Below are 21,994 nucleotides of genomic sequence, written 5' to 3'. Positions count from 1 at the left end.
TCTCTCTCAAAATAAATAAATAAACTTAAGGGAAAAAAAAAAAAGAAATACTTCTTTCCTAAAATACCACTGTGTGCTTAATGGTAAATGCCAACAAACAGCCAACCCCAGGGTGATATTGTGATTTATAACAAGAAACACAGGGAGCGCCTGGGTGGCTCAGTCAGCTAAGCATCGGATTCTTGATTTCAGCTCGGGTCATAATCTCATGGTGTGTGGGTTTGAGCCCCGCATCAGGCCCTGTGCTGAGATTCCCTCTCCTTTTCTCTCTGCCCCTCCCCTGCTCTCCCTCTCTCTCCCTCACCAAATAAATAAATAAACATTAAAAAAAAGAGTCTTCCAAAAAGAAATACAGGGTCCCTTCCTTGTCTGCAGGTGTTACGTTCCAGGACCCCCAGTGGATGCCTGAAACCCCAATAGTACCGAACCCAGTAGGTACTAAGTCTTTTCCTGTACCTACACACCTATGATGAAGTTTAACTTCTCAGCGAGGCACAGTAAGAGATTAGCAACAATAACAATGATAAAGAACAATCATAACAGCATGACGTGATGAAAGCTGTGCGACTGTGCTCTCTCTCCCGCTCTCCAAATATCGTCCTGGGGTGATGTGAGACGACAAAATGCATGAAGCGATGGCGGGGGTGCATGACGCAGGCATTGTGACGCTAGGTCAGGAGGGTCACCTGCTTCCGGACCGTGGTTGACCACGGGGAACGGACCCTGGATAAGGGGGACCTCTGTACGCATTTGCTATTTGAGAGCAATGAAGGTGTCTCCTGTCATGTTAATGAGGTGACTTTGGGGACACGCCTGAGGATGAGGGCTGCAGGGGGACTTTCAGTCCCAAATCGCTGACCACCGGGGAGAGCGGAGGGGCTGGAGACTGCACCGCTCACCAATGGACATGATATTCCAATGGATCCAATGAATCGCACCTCTGTAATGAGGCCTCCGGAAAAACCCAAAAGGACAGGATTCAGAGAGCTTCTGGGCTGCTGCACACATGGCAACTCGGGGGGGAGGTGGCATTCTCTGAGCAGGTGGGAGCCCCACGCCCTTTCCCCACGCCTGCGGCCTCTCTTTTCCCTGGCCGGCCCTGAGTTCTATTCTTTCAGAGGGAACCAGTAACCCAGTAAGCAAACTGTTCCTCGAGATGTGTGAGCCACCCTAGCAAATGAGCCAAACCCAAGCAGGGGGGTGTGGGACCCTTCCGACCTACAGCTAGCTGGCAGAGACACAGGTGACCGTCTAGACTTGGACTTGGCCTCTGAAGTGGGGTGCCAGCTGTCTTGCGGGACTGAGTCCTCGCCCTGTGGGACCTGATGCCTCCCTCCAGGTGGACAGAATCAGCCCTGAGGAGTCACTGAGTCGAACCGCAGGACGCCCAGCTGGGGCTGGAGTGTTGCCCGGTGGGGAGGGGAGCCCCCCAACCACACACGCCTTGAAACTGAGTTCGGAATTTGTACTCGGTTTGGGGGGACAGTGGGGAGCGGAGAGGACTGTGGTAAGCGACACAGCGCGGGGGGACCCCTTCCGAACGGAGCAGCCGGTCAGCTCCAGCGGGTGTGACCATTCAATATCAGATTCCATCCGTCCAGTCTGCACTTTCTCCAGAGATGCCCAAATTGTGTATTTTTAGTTGAACCTCCCGATTCTTTTAGTGTTGGCCCAAAGTGAAGGGGAAAACACACACACGCACACACACACACACACACACAGAAACACTCAGCCGGTCAAACTTAGACTACCCAACTCGCCACCTGGATGAAGGATGTGCCAAGGGAACCAAAATGCCAGGTAGCCAGAGTTCCCCGTGTTCACACAGTCCGGGAGACCCAGCGTGCTCCCCGAAACAAAGACGTCTTTGCTTCGCAACTGTTTAATCACGGGGGAGATTCAAGGTTCCTTTATTAACTGGAAAATAATAGTGTGCCCTAATGAGTCACTCAGCGTCCAAATGTATCGAATTCATCATCGCTGTTTTTATTTTTTGAAAATGATTAAATATCATTTTCTTTCCCTTTATAGCAAAGACCCAAGTGACAGCCGATCCATCAGTGTATCTGCTGATGTTTAACTACAGCATTTTGCATTCATTATTTCCTCCTTACGTCGTTCTTTTAAAAAGAGGAATAACTTAATTCTGCCTCTTGACAGCAGGGGAAATTAAATGGCATGTCTCTAAGATGAGTGAGTGTTTCTCCGACAGAACTCCACCAGCACTCCATATAATCAAGCCAGAAGAGAATCAACCCAAAATAAGACGTTCAAGAACAAGCTTCTGGAAAAAAACAAAACAAAACAAAACGCCCTCCCACTTAAGAGAGATAAGGAACCTTGTAACCTCAAACACCACTCATCAGTTGGTACAACCAGTTCAGAGAGCAGCTTGGGGACAGGCCAGAAGCCGAAGAGGTACATCCCCGAGTGTCCTCAATCCCACCGCTGTGTTCGGACCCTAGAGCCCAGACACGGCATGTTTTCACTCCAGCCTCCGCTGAAGATTAGACTCTGCATGGCAACTCAGAAAAGTCAGACATAAAAAGGACACTGAAGTTTCACAAACATTTCCCTGATTTACGCGCGATGGACTCCAATGTTTTCTATTCTGTGCTAATGGATTCAATTTCCAGTTTTAACGCTTGTCATGACTCATTAGTGGGTTGCAATCCCCCGTTTAAAAACCACTCTCCCAAAAGGACCTAGTGCAAATATTTCATACTGCACGCATAAGAATGGACACTGAGATCTATAGGGCCCCAGAGTTTTAAATAACAGGCATCCATCAACAACAGAAGAACGCGTGAATAAATTATGGAATATCTATACTACGGGATACTATACAGCAGCGGGGAAAAGACGTACACATGTGTCTGCAGGGTTTAACTCGGGCAATGTTGTGCTGGGCAAAAAAGGCGAGTTGCAGAATGATCCTTATAGCACAACGCCACTTATAAAAAGTTTGAAAACATGACACGCTATCTTTAGAAAGGTATCTATCTGTCTGAGACTGTTCAAGGCTGCTGTAACAAAAGACCACAGACTGGGTGGCTTGTAAACAACAAACATTTATTTCTCAAGGTAAGGGAGGCTGGAAATCCAAGGTCGAGACGCCTACAGACTCAGTGTCTGGTGAGGGCTCACTTCCTGGCTCAGAGGTGGGCACCTTCTCACTGTGTCCTCACGTGGTGGAAGGAGGACACAAGCTCTCCGGGATCTGTTTGATAAGGGCACTAACCCCACAGATGGGGGCTCCCACCTCCTAACGCCACCATCTCGAGGTTAGGATTTCAACATGTGAGGTTTTTTTTAATTTTTTCAATGTTTATTTCTCTTTGAGAGAGAGACAGAGAGAGTGCGTGAGCAGGGGAGGGGCAAGAGAGAGGGAGGCACAGAATCCGAAGCAGGCTCCAGGCTCTGAGCTGTCAGCACAGAGCCCGACGCGGGGCTCGAACTCATGAACTGTGAGACCATGAGCTGAGCCGAAGCCGGATGCTTGACCGACTGAGCCACCCAGCCGCCCTTGCAACCTGAATCCTTGTTACTATGGGCCGCAGAATAGGAATTCTGGACCCATTATGGGTCCATATCTTCCTCCCCCAAACCTATAACCTTGGTCTAATCAAGAGGGAAAGAACCAGGCAAACAGATAGGGAGACATCTGTATACGACCTGATTAGTCCTCCTCGAGACCAAGTGGATCGAACATCTGGTAACACAGAGGAAAATCTTCAGTGTGGAAGGCTGGACTCCCCCCCCCCCCCCAGCTGCCATCAGCATCAAGTTGCCTGAATGGCCATGTTCAGATACAGGCTGCAAACTGCTCACCATCAATAGGACAGGCAGCCATGTTGGGCCAGTGCCTATGAAAAACAGCACAGGGGACTGGCCCTGGGACTGGTTAAAACCAAATAAAACGCCCTTTCAAAAGACACCGAGGTTTCCTCTCGATACCTGGGCATATCACCTTTTATCTAGGTTTAAAGGCACGATGGAAGAAATGATGCTTCATGGAGGCAGGCTGCGTTAAACGCCTACTTTCAAAGCACAGAAAATTGCCTCCAGAAACTTCAAGGAAGAAAGGGTTTTTTTTTGGGGGGGGGGGGATCGGAGGAAGAGGCAACCCCTCAAAGCTTCATGCGCTTGCTTCTGTCAAAGACGTGCACCAGATCTGAGGAGGACTTCATGGTTTCCAACGACACATGTCATGTCTTAATAATAAACATGTCAAAATAAGTAAATAAATACATCAACATAATGACATACGGATACAATGATTTGACGGAGCAGCTGACGTTTCTGACAAACGTGCACCAATTTAAAAGGCCAAATAAAGAGTAGCCTCCGTTAGCATCAACTCTGCCAATGACCCTTGGTGGATTTCATGAACTGCCCATCAGAAATGTGGTGTAAGGGCCCCGATTTAAAACCACCGTCCTGACAGACCTTGGAAACCTCCAACTTCCTCTGGTTCAATTTCTGCCTGCATAAGGGGACTACCAAAGTTAAACCTCACAGTAGAAATAAAATCTGCACTAAGAAAGGGCACGTCAGAACCCAAATGACACTTGAATTTCTAAGGAGAAACTCTCTTCTCCATTCTCATTTCACAAAGGAGCTACAATGCATGAATCCGGCAATGTGGCGATGAAGGCTGGCGTTCCCACAGCCTTGAACAGCGTAGCTGAAATTTGGGGATCTGGAGAAGGCACCAGAATCCTGCCAAAGGGTTGACTTGGGCAGTGTCTCTCTCTGGCCCCATCCCCTCCTTTTTCTGAGGTAACTCTGATGCTGAGAAAGGAGCCTTGAGCTTAGAGCTACTGATATATATTTGGCACCTTACCTCTGATATCTTCCTCCCCAAACCTATAACCCCGGTCTAATCGAGAGGGAAAAAACCAGGTAAATGGATAGGGACACGTCTGTATACTGCCTGAGAAGTTGAGTGCCAGGCCCTGTTCTAGAACCCGGAAGTCCGGGCTCAAATCCCAGACCCACCAGATATAGCTATGCCCTATTAAGTAGGCCCTTAATAGCTCTGAGCCTCACTGTCCCCATCTGTATGTGGGGCTAATAGTTCCGCCTGCTTCACAGGGGTGTTTTGGTAATGAAGGGGGATGGTGCATAGCCTTGGCATCGTCCTTTGTAAGATCTGAAAATGCCTGAAAATGCCTCCCACATTGGCGCCTCTCCTAGACGGCTCAAAGCGTCCCACCCAACACAGAAGCCCCATTCCCTAAGACTACCCAACCGCTAGCTATCAAATTCTTGTATTAAAGACAATTCTGGAAGTCTGACACAACACAGTGTGGATATATAAAGAAGGGCTTCCCAGGTCGCCTTCCCAGAAATGTTTACTTTCAAACACTTTTAAACCCCTACTCATCCTTCAAGGACCGGTTCCAATGTCACCTCCTCGGAGATGACTTCCAGGATCCCTCCCCACAGAACCCACTGTGTCCTCTTTACTCCCCTGCACTTGGGTCCCCATCCTGTTACCGTGCAGAGCCCCGCTCACGGGCTGTCTCGGCATCTGTCTCTCGCGCCAGAGTTTTGAGCATCCTGACGGAGCCCTGCTTCTAAAAAGGACTGTGAGAGTCTAGCCAATTGCTTACGCTTGCTGAGACAGGCCACAGGGAGCCACTAGGTCTCGAGGAAAATGATGTTTTAAGATTAGTCTGGCAGCTGGCAGCAGAGTGGATTCGTGGGGAGAGGCCACAGGTGGCCACACGGACATTCTAGGAATGAGCTGGGTGAGCCTATATACTGCTGGGGATACAGTCCTCAACCAGTGAGGCCCCTCCTGGTCAGCAGGTGACTCAGATAAAGGAAGATACATTTTTTCCAGCCATATCAGAACACCCAAATATGGGCTTTTCTGCCCCCAACCAGCTATCTTGGGAATCAAGGAAACTTCTGAGTCGCCTTGAGACCTATGAACTTATTCCAGACATGGTATCACTACTCAAAACGTTCATCTGAGTAACAGAATGAAAAGAAAAGACTCAGACAGCAAGAGGATTTTTGCAGAGCGCATAACCGATAACGGAGTGGTACCTAAAATACACAAAGACGTCTTAACACACAAGAGTAAGAGAACAAACAGCCCCAATTTAAAAATGGGCAAAAAAAAAAAAAAAATCTGAACACACCCCAAAGAAGATATACAGGTGGAAAATAAGCCTATGAAAAGACACTAAGCATCCTATGTTATCAGGGAATTGAAAATTAAAGCAATAACGAAACACCACTGCACCCCAACGAGAACGGCCAACATCCAGAACGCTGCCGAAGAATATTTCCGTATTGGCTCATCAAATGAAACAAATGCACCACACTAGTGCCGGATGTTAATAACGGGGGAGAACTCCCTATAACTTCTGCTCAATTCCTCTGTAATGTAAAGCTGCTCAGAAGAGTCTTAATATTTGCGAAATGTGTATCTGAAAGCTCTTTGTATCGGTCAGCATAGACTCCGTTCTGCCTGGTAACAAGTGAGGCCAAAAATCAATGGCCGAAGATGACAAAGGTTCAGTAGTCACTCACACTACCCATCTTGGCCAGCAGTGGGCGCTGCTGCACACAGTCACTGACAAAGACCATCTGCCTAACCAGACTGGAGGCGGGCGCCTTCTGAGCCCCCCCTCCCTCCATCTTGGTTCTGCCCTGGCCTCGCCTTCAGAGCCCAATTACAGCAAGAAGCCTGCCAAGTCAGTTGAGAGGGAATACCCCCTCCCCCATCCCTGATGTCTGATCACTCTTCACATGCTAACCAAATTCCTTATCCCCACCCTTGATGTCTCATCACTGTGGCCTGCCCTCAGCAAGAATCTGGTTTGGTCAGTCTGGCCAGGGTCACCCCTGACCCCTGACAACTCCTCTTGGTCATGTGCCATCTACTGGCCCCACCCCCACTCTGTTCCTTGGCTATAAATCCCCACGTCTCTACAGGTTACACCGAGGGTCTCTTTTCCCTTTTTTTGCAACAGTTTCTGAACAAAATGTATCTTTACCACCTGCGCTGGCATCTGGCTCTGGTCCTCGCTGCCATCACTCGGAGGCCAGGCTGATGGGTGGGTTTTCAGGCGTCCTGTTCTACCTGAGGCCACTCCTCCTCCAGATGGGAGTCCTTCTCCTGAATAACAATCATGACTAGAGTCGACAACACAAAACCTACAACACTGCCACGGAGACAATATGATAATAAAAAAGGAAACAACGAAGCAAGGAGAGACGCTTGAAAAGCTTAAATTTGACCAAAAATCAAATCAATGGAAATTAAGCCTACAAGAACACAGCCTTGTCCCAACTACAACATGATCCTTTGAGGCAGTGCCCGAAGTTGGCAAAGGGACCAAGAACAGGGCACTCTCACACAAAGCTGGCAGTGTAAACTGGCAGAAAAATTTTAGAAGACCATCGAAAATTTTAAACTTCATCATGGCTTGTGATCTACCGATTCACTTCGAGCACTTTCTCCTGAAGATTTACCTGTAGAAGAACTCAGCAGACATTTTCCATTTTTAAAACTTTTTTTTAATGTTTATTTACTTTTGAGAGAGAAAGGGACAGAGCGTGAGCAGGGGAGGGGCAGAGAGAGAGGGAGACGCAGAATCCGAAGCAGGCTCCGGGCTCCGAGCCGTCAGCACAGAGCCCGACGCGGGGCCCTAACCCACAGACCCATGAGATCATGACCTAAACTGAAGTCGGACATTTAACCGACTGGGCTACCCAGGCGCCCCGACCTTTAACATTAAAAAAAAAAAAAAATGTTTAAAAAGTATGTTTAAAGGGAGGAAAAAATGAAACGTGGTGAATAAATGGGAAATCTATAATATAAATAAAATATTATACCACTATTAAATATCACCCTTAAAACTACAAGTTCATTGAAAGACTCTGTGGATGTTTAAATTGTTGGGAAAAAATTGTTCATGTGTGCATATTTGTATTTTGGGAGAAAGAGAGTCCACCCCTTTCATTACTTTTTTAAAGCAGTTGATAATTATTGTTTCAAATATTTAACAACCTGAAAAGATGTTGCCAAATATTTAGTCTACACTGTTACAGAAAACAGCTTTCAAAGCTAAACAAATTCGAGTATCAGCGAAAACAACCTATGTTTGTACCTGGACGCGCATGTGAACACATACACACGTATACACTCCTCAAAATATTAACGATGGTTACCTCTGAATCATACATAGGTTCAGGGGTGACTTTCATGTTCTACGTCTTATTCCGCTGTCTTTCTACATTTCCTGCAATTGAACATCTGTTACTTTTGAAGTAAGAAGACTTCTATCATACCTGGGCTGAACCTGGCCGGCAACATCAATTCACAAAAGAGTTTCACACCGGCTAGAAAAAGAGGCTGTGTATTTTTAAAATATTTCCCTTTTTCTTTTCTTTCGGGGCCTGATCCTTTTTTTTGGGGGGGGGGGGCCCTTCATTTCCCATAGGCCAACCCTGTTGCCACTTTGTAGCATGAATTACAGACACATCCAGGACATGATGTATTTCTATACCTTAAATCCTGGTTTTGAACTATTGTGGCAGCTGGTGCTGAGAGATCTCCAGGTGTCCAATGGCAAATTTCATTTTAAAGCTAAGAACTGTGTGTTTCTAAATCCATTATTTTCAAACCCTAAAATTGTTAAAAATAAAATACCTTTATCTTCTTATGGTGTTGGAATTCATTACTATTTCATTCATTCCTATATCCCACTAATTCTCAACGCTGTCTCTGCATTAAGATCACCCGGAGAGTTTTCTGTGCAATATCAACGCCCGTGACCCACTGGGTTGTAAGGTCTAAGGAATGGGTACTTGTTAAGACCCCCCCCCCAGGCTATTCTGATGTGTATCCGGGATTCAGAAGCCTTGATTTATCCATTCAGCAAGCAGTCATTCAGCCCCTGTATTAGCTTCCAACAGCTACTGTAACAAATTACCACGAACTTAATAGCCTACGGAAACAGATATTTATTCTGCAGAAGTTCTGGAAGCCAGAGTTCCAAAATCAAGGTACCAGCAGAGTCACGCTCCCACCTAAGGTCATAGGCAACAATCCATTCATTGCCTTTTCTGGCTTCTGGTGGCTCTAGGCATTCACTGGCTCCCTTGGCTTGTGGCCACTTTGCTCCAATCTCTGCCTCCAGCCCCATGGCCTTCTCCTCTGTGTCCCAGTTATTCGGACCCCTGTCATGGGATTGACAGCCACACACACCCCCCGCCCCCAAGATTCTTCACTTAAGTGCCTCGGTGAAGACCCTTTTCTCCAAGTAAGGCCACGTTGACACGTTCTGGGGATGAGGACACGGGCTCTAAGGGCTGAACTGCTTCGGCTACTCACCGGTTCGGAGAGCTTGGCAAGTCATTTAAACTGCTCAGCTTACACATCCGTTAAGCAGCAGTAATGACAGTTATCTGCCTCCCGAGGCTCTAACACTGCCGACTTGGAAAACATACTTTCCTAAAAGACTTACCACGGCATCTGACACCAACAATGGCATTGCGGGGTTTTTCAAAAGATTTTTAAAATAAAATAGCAACAGACAACAGAATCACCCAAAATTGTCCTCACAGACATAACTAAGACGTTCTGTGTGTTCTACCTTTTACCTGCTGTTAAACCTGCTACAGCAGGAAAGACACCAGGGGCGCCTGGGTGGCTCGGTCAGTGAAGCATCTGATTCTTGGTTTCGGCTCAGATCATGATCCCATGGTTCGTGGGACTGAGCCCCACGTCAGGCTCTGTTCTGTCAGTGCAAACTGGGATTCTCTCTCTCCCTCTCTGCCCCTCCCGCACTCATGCCCTCTCTCTTACTCTCTCTCAAAATAAATAAGTAAACTTTAAAAAAAAAAAAAGGAAAGAACCAATATAAACTGAGTCACATAGGAAAAACCATTCGTATTTAGAAACTGGGGGCGGCTACCACCCTTGAACGGTCTTTGTCCTTCTTGTAAAAAAAAAATAAATAAGAAACCTGAAGTGCAATGAATGATTTACCCTGGTTCGTGTTTTCTGAATCCATGAAACGACACTGGACATGGTGACTTTCTTACATCAACATCGCTTGCTGCTTAACGTTTAACAGTTAAATTTCAGAAAAAGCAGGGCGCCTGGGGGGCTCAGTTGAGCGTCCAACTCTTGGTTTCAGCTCAGGTCATGATCTTGCAGTTTGTGAGTTCCAGCCTCACATCAGGCTCTGTGCTGGCAGTGAAGAACCTGCTTGGGATCTTCTCTCTCCCTCTCTCTGCCCCTCCCCTGCTTTCTCTCTCTCTCTCTCTCTCTCTCTCTCAAAATAAATAAACTTAGAAAAAAATTTTTTTCAGAAAAAGCAAAGAGTTTGTCAGGTTATTCAGAAGGGTGATCTCTTCGTCTGCCCCGCGAGTTATAACATTTTCTGGATGAGAGCAGGCAAAACAAAACTCCGGGAAGACTGATTCCAGATTTACAAGCAGGGGAGCTCTCCACAGTAAACACTTGACTTTGACCTTGACTTCACCTTGAGCTGGGTTTACAAGAATGTGGGGATGTGTCTATCTCTTTAAGAAATCTATTTTGGCGGGGCGCCTGGGTGTCTCAGTTGGTCGAGTGTCCGACTTCGGCTCAGGCCGTGATCTCACGGGTCATGAGTTCGAGCCCCGCGTCGGCTCTGTGCTGACAGCTCAGAGCCCGGAGCCTGCTTCCGAGTCTGTGTCTCCCTCTCTCTCTCTGCCCCTCCCCTGCTCACATTCTTTCTCTATCAAAAATAAATAAACATTAAAAAAAAAAAAAAGAAAAATCTATTTTGGCGTTTCTGCCCTTCTATCCTATGGAGAGGCACATGCCCGTTTCTGTGGTACTCCGTCCAGGTTTCCTCCCATTTGTAGGCGAGAGTGAGCTCTGTTTTGTGGCCTCTGACCGCAGAAAAAGTTGTGGCTCCCTTCCTCTGAGGTTTGGGTCCCAACAACCACGGGAACCACTTAAGGAGCAGGCCTGTCTCAAGTCCTCCTGCTGCACGCGGCTTCCGTGCAACCCGCCTGTCACCTACCTCCCGTTCCCTGTGGTTCTGTGTTATCTGTTCTGCACGCTTTCGAATTTGCTTATTTTTCTAATCTCTTCTCCACTCCTTTGGTAACAACTACTCTTTATCTTGTGGTTTTCATCTTTATTACTCACATTTCCTCACAACGAGCATTCATTAAAATATTTTAAATTAAGACCTTTACCGCCTTTCTAACTGAGCATGTCGGGTCTGCCCGTACAACACATTTTTAATTCTTATCACAGAATTTCAGGCAGTTTGTACATTATATTCTATTAAAAACTCTATTCCACCCAAGGTTGTCACAATGCAGAGATTACAGCTTTCTGACGGATGTTTTGTTAGGGATATATTCATATATTCACTCTGTTAGCCAGCAAACACGGTCCGTGAGCTTGTATTTCACACCTCGTTTGACATCGCGATTCAACAGCAAAGTACAAAGGGAAGCAATTATTTATTTAGATTATGGAATGAATTTCGGAGAGATATTAGATAAGTATAGATTGTCATGCCAAAGCATTAATCCCTGCCCTTCTCACAGCCTGGGGGGAGGTCACACACTGGGGTCAAGGAGAAGGGGGACACCGGAACAGGGAGAGCGCCTCATAATCCTGTAACTCTGCTCAGGTAACGACTTTTTCTCTCCTGTAACTTTTTTTTATCTCCAAAGAAAATGCAAAATTGATTCTCACAAAGCCAACAGTGATAACCACAGCCTATGCTTTTTCTTCAGTTTGAAACATCGCCACTTGATCAGCCAAATATTTCAACAAAATCAATTTCCTACCCATGGACCATGGATCCCGCCCTCACACAGTCAGTTCCGACTCAGGACAGCTTGACTCAGTTTCGCTTTATGGTGGTGCGAAAGCAATACACCGCCAGTAGGAATTGTACTTGGAATCTTGAGTCTGGATCCTGTCCCGGACCAGCGACCTGCGGCCCCACCCTCTCCCGCGATGCTGGGCAGAGGCCGCAGCTCCCAGTCAGCCACGCGGTCAGGAGGGTCGACAGGCAGTACACGGACAGCCACCTGCACCCACACGGCCGTCCCATTTGTCACTTTCAGTACAGGATTCAGTCAACAGCATGCAATAGTCAACACCTCATTATAAAATGGGCTTTGTGGCGGACGACTGTGCCCAACTGGAGGCTCATGTCCGTGTTCTGAGCACGTCGAAGGCGGGCCAGGCTAAGCTATGGTGTTTGCTGGGTTAGGTGGTTAAATGCATTGTTGACTTACGATATCAACTGACAATGAGTTTATAGGGAGGTTACCTCATCATGAGCCAAGGAAGATCTATACCCAAGACGTTCACCACCCACATGATGATTCCGGAGGCTGTAAGTTCAGGCATCCCATCCGGGCCCTTCCAGCGCCCCAGGACTGAGGTAACTGCAAGGTCCCCTCTCGTTTCTCCTCTCCCCGCAGCATCCATCCCCCAGAACCTCTCTCATCCTCTAAACCTATGTCGTTCAGGCGGGCTGGCCACAGTGATGGGTTCCGGTGGGTCCGTGACACAAGGCAAATCAAACAGAGCCAGTGGACCAGACAGGGAAGAACGGAGTCCTCCCCGAAGTGACCACAATGGCGGGACGGACACTGGGAGCTGCTGGTGGCCAACTCGCCACCAGGAGGGAAGATCCTGCTGGAGACGATGCCAACCCAGAGGAGAGACAGGAGACAGGCCGCTAAGGACGCTGCTTGGACACCTGCACCCTGACGTCCCTGGTCCCCGCCCCCCCGCACGTCTCCATCCACAGGAGGAGCCCGAGTCCCCTTTTTGCTTGAGTTGCATCGACACAGCACCGAACGGCAGCCACTGGACAAAGCCGCCTGACCGACGCCACGGCAACCCAGAGGGAGCCCGGGCCCCAGCGAAGCCACAACCCTCGGCAGGCACCACGCTGAAGAGAGTGGAACACTGCTAGCTGACCGCCATCGCCCCACCCTTCTTCCTTTACAGCAAAGACCACCTCCCACTACGGCTCCCGGAAACAGTGCCAGGCGTTCACTTCCCCACACTGGCCGGCTTCCTGGGCAGAGGCAGGGAACCCACCGCTCACCCATGAGATCGGAGGGGTCCACGTCCAGGTCCCCTTCCCTGATAAAAGGCGGTAACAGAGGGGAAGCGGCCCGCCCTTCCAGTGTTGGCGCACCTACTGCAGCCACCTTGCAACCGTGTGGGAACCGGGAGAAGGATGGCAGCTGGGGACCAGGTGTGAGAGACGGGGAGACGGGACGCGCCTGGGTGACACGGTCGCACTGCCGGATTAAGCAGTCTCGTCGAACCACCCGCCCGAGTTTCTCGGCAGGTGAGATGATAAAACCGTGTTGCAGCAGCCACGTTTTGGCGGGTACCCTACTGACCGCACACGGAAACACCTGAGCCAATAGAAAAATCCTGGGCTCTCCCCATATACTGACAACTCCGGATGTGTTGTCAGCGGAAGGCTCAGCGGGCAGGCAGACAGATTCCCAGGGAAACCGTGGGCCACGTGAGGCCGCAGACTAAACGGCCGGCCAGGGATGGATGTAAAGGGGGACAACCAGAATGTTGAGTTTGGAGCGATCGTATTCCTAACAGAAGACTCGCGGCCCCTCAGCTGGACTCCCTTCTTTCCCTTTGAACGAGGTCCTCGAAGAGCAGGCAGGACGGCGTTCTAGCGGACGGAGGTTGGACCAGAACTCCATGGGAAGAGGCAAGCTGCACCCAGTCTCTCCGAGGTCGGGAGCCCCACCCACCCACCCACGGCCTCATCCATTCACAGAGTGCCCCCCAGGCCCAAAGCGGTGGGCCTCCATGAGTTTAAATAGTAGAGGAGAAAGAAGAGACAGCAGAGGGTGACCCCGCAAGGTGATACGGAACAGATCTGAAAGACGCTTCCTGCCAAACTGAAGTTGGGAGTCAGGGGCGAGGGGTGTGCGTCTCGGGCTCGTTCGCCCGACCCTTTAAGAGAGAAGGTGGTCACAACCGTGGGGACAGCGCCCCCTGCCTCAGTGGGGTCCCGATGCACGAGGCCTAGCAATGACCTCCAGGTGAGCGCAGCCCCGTGAAACCCAAAGCCGGCGTCTGAGCTGGAGGGGACACGTGCCAGCACCCAGGGGTGACGCCCGCGAGACGGCTGCCTTGGAGCACCGAGAGACGATTCCTCGCTCGTTACAGCTACCCTCTGTTTGCCCGTAAATGAGTCCACTGCCCCTTTTGCCTCTTAGATCATTTCCATGCTGTCCACTTCATTCTTCAATCTTTGGTGCAACCAGTACCAGTAATAAACATAATTCTCGAAACATGGTTCTCAAACCCTGCACGTACGTGAGTGCAGGTCGTGTTTGAGACCGCTCACCTAGTTAGGCCACTGGCGTATAAAGAGCGTAAAGAATAAAAGCCTTCCGCAGCGGCTCAGCCCCGTGATGGAACCATCCGGAAGCCGATGGGCAAAAGGAGCACATTGCCCATTAAAGGCAGAGGCATCAGCTCATCGATACGCACGTTGTTTTGCGATCAGCTTCGCAGCCACCCGCGGCCCCCGCCGCCGAGGCCGCTGGGGGATGTCGGCTTACCTGCTCTGAGGGTCCGGGTGGTGGCCCACGCAGGTGAGCGTGGCCGTGGTCTGAGAGCCACTGCTGTCTATTTCCTCCTGGACTGCCCACTGCTGCTCGCTGGTGACTCGAACGGCCGTTATCCTCACCCCTGCTGCTGCCTTAATTCTGTGGGGTGGGAAAAAGATGTACACATGTATAACACCACTTGAGGTCAAGACACGTGCTAAAAACACAGAGCTAGAGCAGATCTCCCCTTTCCTCTGGGAGACGGAGGGAAGACAGGCAGTGAATGGCTTTCCTTTGAAAACTAAGTGTCCTGTTATTTTTTTTAAATGTTTATTCATTCTTGAGAGACACAGAGAGAGAACACAAGCCAGAAAGGGGCAGAGAGAGAGGGAGACACAGAATCCGAAGCGGGCTCCAGGCTCCGAGCTGTCGGCACAGAGCCCGACGCGGGGCTTGAACTCACGAACTGTGAGATCGTGACCTGAGCCGAAGCTGGATGCCCAACCGACTGAGCCACCCAGGCGCCCCTCAGTTTCCTGTTACTTTTACAAGTGCCCCAGGGTAGGAGCCCCAGCATTTTGCCAAGCACGTGTTACTTTACTGTTTCATGGACGTGCTGGGAACCAGACCTCTGTCCGCTGCAGGGACCACGAGTGACGGGAATGAGGCAGAGGCGGCCAGGCAGGTGTGGATGGGACCTGGAGATGGGGAGGGGCCCCCACGAGGTGGAGGGAGCACAAAAGACTGGGGGCTGGGGAAGCCAGTGGACGCAGGAGAAAGTGGGCAGTCCGGGCCACACTGGGAGGAGAGAAGGAGGGGCACACTGTCCTCGGGAGAAAAATAAACACCGCATCCCGGCAGGACGGTGTGGCCAGGGACCGCCTGGCACAGCATGGGTTGTACAGCATTGGAACTCAGTTCCCCAAGGAAGAACCAAGGGACCCAGCTGCTCGCTCACCGAGAAAAGGCCAAGAAGAGCTCTCACAGCCTGCTTGTTTTGCATTTGTTCCCTGCTCCTCAAATGACCTGTGCTGCAATTAACCAGAGTATGTCTCCTCAGTGACAGCGGGGATCCCAAGGCATCACCCAAGTTCTCAGCAGCCTTGGGACCTGCCCGTGGACACACTGGGGACATGTCTGGGGAACAATCAGGGGGAAGGCAGATCTGTTGACCGCCCACTGCTTGCAGTGCCTTAAACAGGTATAAGTGAGCACAAAAGGACGTGCTTGGGGGCACCTGGGTGGCTCAGTCGGTTAAGTGTCCGACTTCGGCTCAGGTCATGATCTCACAGTTCGTGGGTTCGAGCCCCGCGTGAGGATCTGTGCTGACAGCTCAGAGCCTGGAGCCCGCTTCGGATTCTGTGTCTCCCTCTCTCTCTGCCCCTCCCCTACTCATGCTCTGTCTCTGTTTCAGAAATAAATAAAAGATTAAAAAAATTAAAAAAAAAAAAAAAAAAAAAAAAGGACATGCTTGGACTTACGAGTCCAGGGATGAACACTGCAGGGGTCACCGGGGAGCCTGAAGTCCCTCCGCTTCCCAGACGGAAGGCTGTAGACCAACAGGCAATGCTCACTGAGGCCCTGGGCCCCCTTTTCCACAGATACATCAAAAGGAACACGATTCAGCCATAAAAAGGAATGAAGCGGGGTGCCTGGGCGGCTCGGTCGGTTGGGCATCCGACTTCGGCTCAGGTCACGATCTCCTAGTTCACGGGTTCGAGCCCCACATCACGCTCGCTGTTGTCAGCACAGAGCCCTTTCCAGATCCTGCCTCCCTCTCTCTCTCAAAAATAAATAAACTTCAAAACAAAAAAAGTAATGGGGCACTGGCACAGGCTACAGGGTGGATGGACCTGAACCACATCAGTCAATGCGGAAGAAGCCAGCCGCAAAAGTACGGAGACTGTGCGATTCCGTTGACGTCAAATGTCCAGAATAGGTACGTCCGTAGAGAGCCGACTGCTGGTTGCCAGGGTGGTGGCACCGTCCTGTGAATGTGCCGAATGCCACTGAACTGCTCCCTTAGATACTGCCAAGTTTATGTTATATGAATTGTTCATGGGTTCGAGCCCTGCGTCAGGCTCCCTGCTGACAGCTCGGAGCCTGGAGCCCGCTTCAGATTCTGTGTCTCCTTCTCTCTCTGCCCCTCCCCGACTCGTGCTGTCTCTCTTTCTCTTTCTCTTTCAAAAATAAACATAATAAATAAATAATCATTTATGAACACACACACACACACACAAAAATCTTTGAGACCCGAAGAAGGGAACTTATGAAGGCAGAATTTCAATGAGCAGGAGAGAGAGTTCCGGACTCAAGGGTTGTCCTAAAGCTCCTGGCTTTGCTGCCAACTAAGGAGCCCGGGGGTGGAATTAGGAGATTCAAATCCTTGCAGACCCAGTTAGAAAAGAAATGCTTCCGCCTCCTTTCTTCTCCTTCATACAGGTCCTTACACAGATGCTCTCACACTCAGCTGCGAGCCCTCGAGCCCCGCGTTGCGGAGAAATCCCTGCCCATCCAGCGACGCCCCCAGGAGGTGCAGATGCCAAGCTCTGACGGGCTTGGCCTTAGGGCTGCAGACACTGTCACTTTTTTCCTTGTCCCCCATCCTCCTCCCAAGCCACCTAGGCGTCCTGTCACTCCCTGCCTGACCCAGTGCCCTCCTGCAGTCCCAGGCTCCTTTGGTTCTGGAAGCCCTCCCCCTCCCCGCCCCCCCGCCCCCGAGCCGCAGCAAAGTCAGACCTGAGAGGGTCACCCTGCGGCATCCGCAATCTGGAACACAAGGGGATCCAGAAACTTCAGTGCAGTTAATTTCTGGGCACAGAGGAAGTCTCAAGAAAACAAATACCAACCTCGCCCCCTTCCAGGCTTTCTAGGGTCCACCCCTCCCCCAGAAACGGACTTTCAAACTGCCAAAGTACCTTCCAAAACTGCCACAAAGACATGCCAACTTTCATACACACTAGGAATGGTAACTGTGAGCACCACAGTCACAAGTGAACTGTCTCCATCAGGGCAGAAAGCCATGCTGGGCGGAGGCACTGCATCCCCGTGTTCTTCTCAGCTTCTCATTTCGACTATTATTATGAATTATCGCTATCATTACCCCCAGCAACCATCCACTGTAGCAAAAAACAGACACTTGCCCATTGGCATGGCTAAGACAAAGAGAGAAGACAGCAAGTGTTGACGCAGACGCGGCTGGAACGCGTCCGCATCGCTGGAATGAGTGAACCTGGTTCCGACGTCTACCAACCTGGATTTCTATGGGTCCTCCAGCCCGGCATTTCCACCGCTGGCCGTATACATGCCCACGAGAAACACAGGTACGTGTTCCCCTTAGAGCTCCAAATGGAAATGGCCTACACTGCTCACCAACAGCAGAATAGACAAGGCACGTGAAACACGGTGCAAACCAACATGACGAGCCTCCAAAAAACAATGTCGGGCGAAAGAAGCCAGATACGAAAAACTGCACAATCCCGTTTGCAGAACGTCTGAAACAGGCAAACGGGTCCATGAGGTCGAAGTCTGTATTGTGGTTACTCTTCCGGGAAGTAACGGGAAGGGGTCCCCAGGGGGGGCTTCTGGATGTGACCGCATGGTGAGTTTTGAGAACTTACCAGGCCGGGCTCACTTCTGCGCACTTCCTCGTACACACGTCCTAGTTCAGTATCGAGTTCAAATAAAGCAGGCAGACCTCATGCTTCTCACGGGGATGCCACGTTGCAGCCAGGGGGGTGTGACTTTGCCCCTGGCCCAGCCTCAGGATGAGTCAGACTTTCGCCACCTTGGACACACACACGGGCTTCTTCCCCCAACTTCCTCCACCCCTTGAGGTGCCCGGGGCCCCACCCTTGTTCTGAGGGACACAGAGTAATCTGAAACCTTGACCTTGTCTATGATGGGGAAGAGTCTTAGAATCCCGATGAACATCCCTCTTGGTTGGAGCAGAAGCAGGAGCAGGTGACATCCCAGCTGCTGGACATAAGCAGTGAGAAAGACATCTGGCTTCCAGGCCAGTGTCTGCCCAGCAGGGACTAGAGACAGGGCAGAGACCCACAGCTTCTGCACCTCATTCCCCCTGTAACTTTCCAGCCCACAGCAACTACCGTCTAGCAGGGCACAAGACAACTCGCTCGGTGACTCCATTGGAGTCTTTGTTTCTTATACTTAGGCCAACCGCTTTAGGATAACTCAAACCTCAGCAGGAGTTTTGACCGTCTGGTTGTTTACACGGTGGAGGTGCAGTAAAGGATTAATCCTCTGCGCTAACAGACTCTCCTCTTCGTGATCACAACGTGGCTGCAGTAGCTCCAGATCTCACATACTCATCCGCCAAAGGAAAAGCAAGATTCTCTCCCTCAGAACAAAATCCTGGAGCTAGGTTTTCATAGGTTGAATCAGATTGAGGAGTCCCCCCTGGACCACTAACTGTGGCCTAGGGGGTAGACGAACAAGGCTCACTGGATTAGCCAGCCAACCACCGTCCCTGCACTAAGGGTAAAGTTAAGCCCGGGGTGCCCGGGTGGCTCAGTCAGTTGAGCGTCCGACTTTGTCTCAGGTCACGATCTTGTGGTTTGTGAGTTTGAGCCCCGCATCGGGTTCATCGCCGTCAGACTGTCAGTGTAGAGCCTGCTTTGGAGCCTCTGTCCCCCAGTCTGTGCTCTTCCGTTCCTCACACACTCCCCAAAATAATTAAGTATTTAAAAAAAAAAAAAGGGTAAAGTTAAGCCCATCTGAATCACATGGCGGTAACCATAAGTGGCTCCTAAAAAGAAATTCAAGTGGCAACGGAAGAAATGAAAGCTGCATATCAAAAGCACAAGCCTAAAGGCCAATTACTGAGGTCCTACCCCCCCCCCCAAGCAGAAGTTATAAAACTGTTCTAAATTTCAGTTCTTGGTCCAAATCCTTCCCGATTTTAGATTATCTTTGTTAGAACAATTTGAGCCCAGAAAAATCCAAGTCCTGAATATTCATCACATGTGTTTTAGAGAAATATTTTTAGGCTCGGTGATATTCTTAACACTTGTCATGTATAAAAACAACAATATCTAAAACGATGTGGAAACCATTAATGGTCTCCGCGCGGCTAATGAGCTTGGGGGATCTGGGGGCTGAGCGAGGAAAAGGTGTGACCACTAGGTGGCAGGAGCACACAAGAAGCCCGATCTGGGCAAGGCTTGGACAGGTTCGCATGCTGGGGGAGTCCCTCCTAAGCATAAGCTTCTCCAGAGGATACGGCGCCACCCCAAAGGGGAGGGGGGCAAGAGAGGAGCGGGGAACAGGAGGATCAGAGAGGCGGGTTTCTGTGTCTACATGATGTCACTAAGCAACATGGCAGCACATCTACAGATCACAGAGCCCCAAAGGGCAGTGGCAGCCTGGGGTCTTCTAACCAGAGTTTATGGCTAACAGACGTTGGGCACAGTTTTGCAGGGTATGGAAAGCAGGCAGGCTCCAAATGGCTAAAAATATGCTTATTTGGGATATCTTTGTAACAATCAGATGCGTAAAAATTTGGAGTTTGGAGCTGGCAGGATGCTGAGCTAACAAGTCCCAGTCTGTTGCGAAGAAGTAAACAACACAGGAGCCAACACACAGGGACCGTCTTTGGCTCCTTTCTGTAACAACTACTTTCTGATATTCATCAACAACTTACGTTTCTATTTCCATAGGACCCTCATTATAGAATGTTTATCTGCATGCCTGTAGTTACGGGATTACACCGGGAAGAATACATCGGCATACTTGTATTTGTCGATGAGCCGCCTCTTCAGGTAAAGAGTCCCCACTCACGCGTGGCCCCTGGATGACAGAGCACCTGTCTCCACCCACCGCTCCCTCGTCCGTGCCATTTGGGTTTGGTCCTGTGCTGCTGGCTGTCAGCCATAAATATAATGCAAATCGACGGCAACGTGAAAACTGCAGATCTTGTAATACTGGAGGACTGGCCGATGCCGGCAAAGCCACGGAGAAAGAGAACCCAAGAGGAGTCCGCCAACGGCCGCTCAAGAGATCCGTACGGACGGTTAACAAGGGAACCAGAGAAGACCAGCAAAAATGATAGTTTCTTCCAAGGAGAATAGCAGTTTGAATAGCAAAGCGTAGTGACGCTCTTGGAGAAACGGGGGAAGCCCTCAAATATCTCCGCTAACTTGATCCTTGCGGTGATCCTACGACAATGTCTAGTGTGACGCGAAAAATGTGGTGTCGCACCGTTGTGTAAAATTGGAGGAAAGGAACAAACTGGCAGCAGGAAATGCGTGCTTTGCTCTGAGTGGCACAGAGTGGGAATTACTGAACCTAAAGTTTGCTTAATATAAGATAAAATAAACTTGTCATCACCTCGATTTCATTTCTCAAGGAAGAAAAAAAAAATCCCAATCAAGTTTCCTTTTGCTCGCTACTGTCTATGAGACTTTATGTTCCCATCAGCAGATTCGTTTCAGCTGGCCGAATATTCTCAGATGAAAGAAAAACCCCCAACAGTCTTGTAGCTTTGAATAGCAATGCTCTAAAAAAATGCATATTTTGAGTGTGTAAAAATACACTCACATTCTGTACTGGTGGGGAACCTGCCTCCTTCTGGTTCCTAGAACAACGTGTGCCTTCCAACCTTTGCTCTTGTCGGTCCCTGTGCCTGAAAGCCCCCCCAGGAACTTCTCCCTAATCTTGAGGTGTGGGCAAATGGGAAATTAAGAGAAAACAAAGGCTGCCAAGGGCGTGGGAAGGGAGGCAGGCATTGGGACGCTGTGGACGAGAAGCTTTTGAACTTTCAAGCACATCAGAATCACCTGCTGCTGGTTCCAAACGCCTAGACCCAATTTCCAGAGACCGTAATTCACCAGGTCTGGGGCAGGACCCAACAGGGCCGTGTTTTTAAACAAGTTGCCGTCATGATATATGTGGTCCTCAGAACACTCCTCGGGGAACGGCGTTTGGGACCCGTTCCAGAGGATCACATTGTGTCAAGGAGAGTGAAGCCAGGGAACATCTGGCGTGCCACATACTCTCTGAGACAAGCCCAGCCCTGGGCACTGGAAGCACTTTCAGAGTGTGATTCAGGAAGACTGGAAAGATACTTTTAATTTGGATTCGCCCAGCAAACCACTTTCTCTGTGATGAATCAGCCAGAGAGAGAGAGATGTATGCGTGTCCCGCTAGGCACCTGGAGGCCGGCAAAGTCAGGCTCTGCCGAGAGCTCCTTTCAGACCATGATTTAAGCTTGCAAAGACCGCAGGGCGGGGCCAAGGGTCTGGGAGGCAGCTCACCACACTGGACCTGCCAAGAGGACCACAGGACAGGTGCGGGTCCCCTCCTACCCAGGTGGCTGAAATCCAGGACGCTGAGGATAGAGAGTTTGGGTCTCTGAGTCTGAAAGAGAACAAGAATCATCCTG

The 21,994-nt window shown here is 50.0% G+C and overlaps 1 protein-coding gene across 1 annotated transcript in view; it reads right to left on the bottom strand.

The window, feature by feature from the left end:
* Positions 1 to 21,994, bottom strand: part of TMEM132B (transmembrane protein 132B) — a 371,909-nt gene that overhangs the window by 163,535 nt on the left and 186,380 nt on the right. The window contains exon 3 of the mRNA XM_058691481.1: positions 14,605 to 14,751. Within this exon, the coding sequence (XP_058547464.1) occupies positions 14,605 to 14,751 (147 nt within the window). The remainder of the gene's footprint in view (positions 1 to 14,604; positions 14,752 to 21,994) is intronic.

The sequence above is a fragment of the Neofelis nebulosa genome, chromosome 11 (genome assembly GCF_028018385.1).
Source record: "Neofelis nebulosa isolate mNeoNeb1 chromosome 11, mNeoNeb1.pri, whole genome shotgun sequence".
NCBI lineage: Eukaryota > Metazoa > Chordata > Mammalia > Carnivora > Felidae > Neofelis > Neofelis nebulosa.
This window is presented reverse-complemented; position numbering and strand designations above follow the sequence as displayed.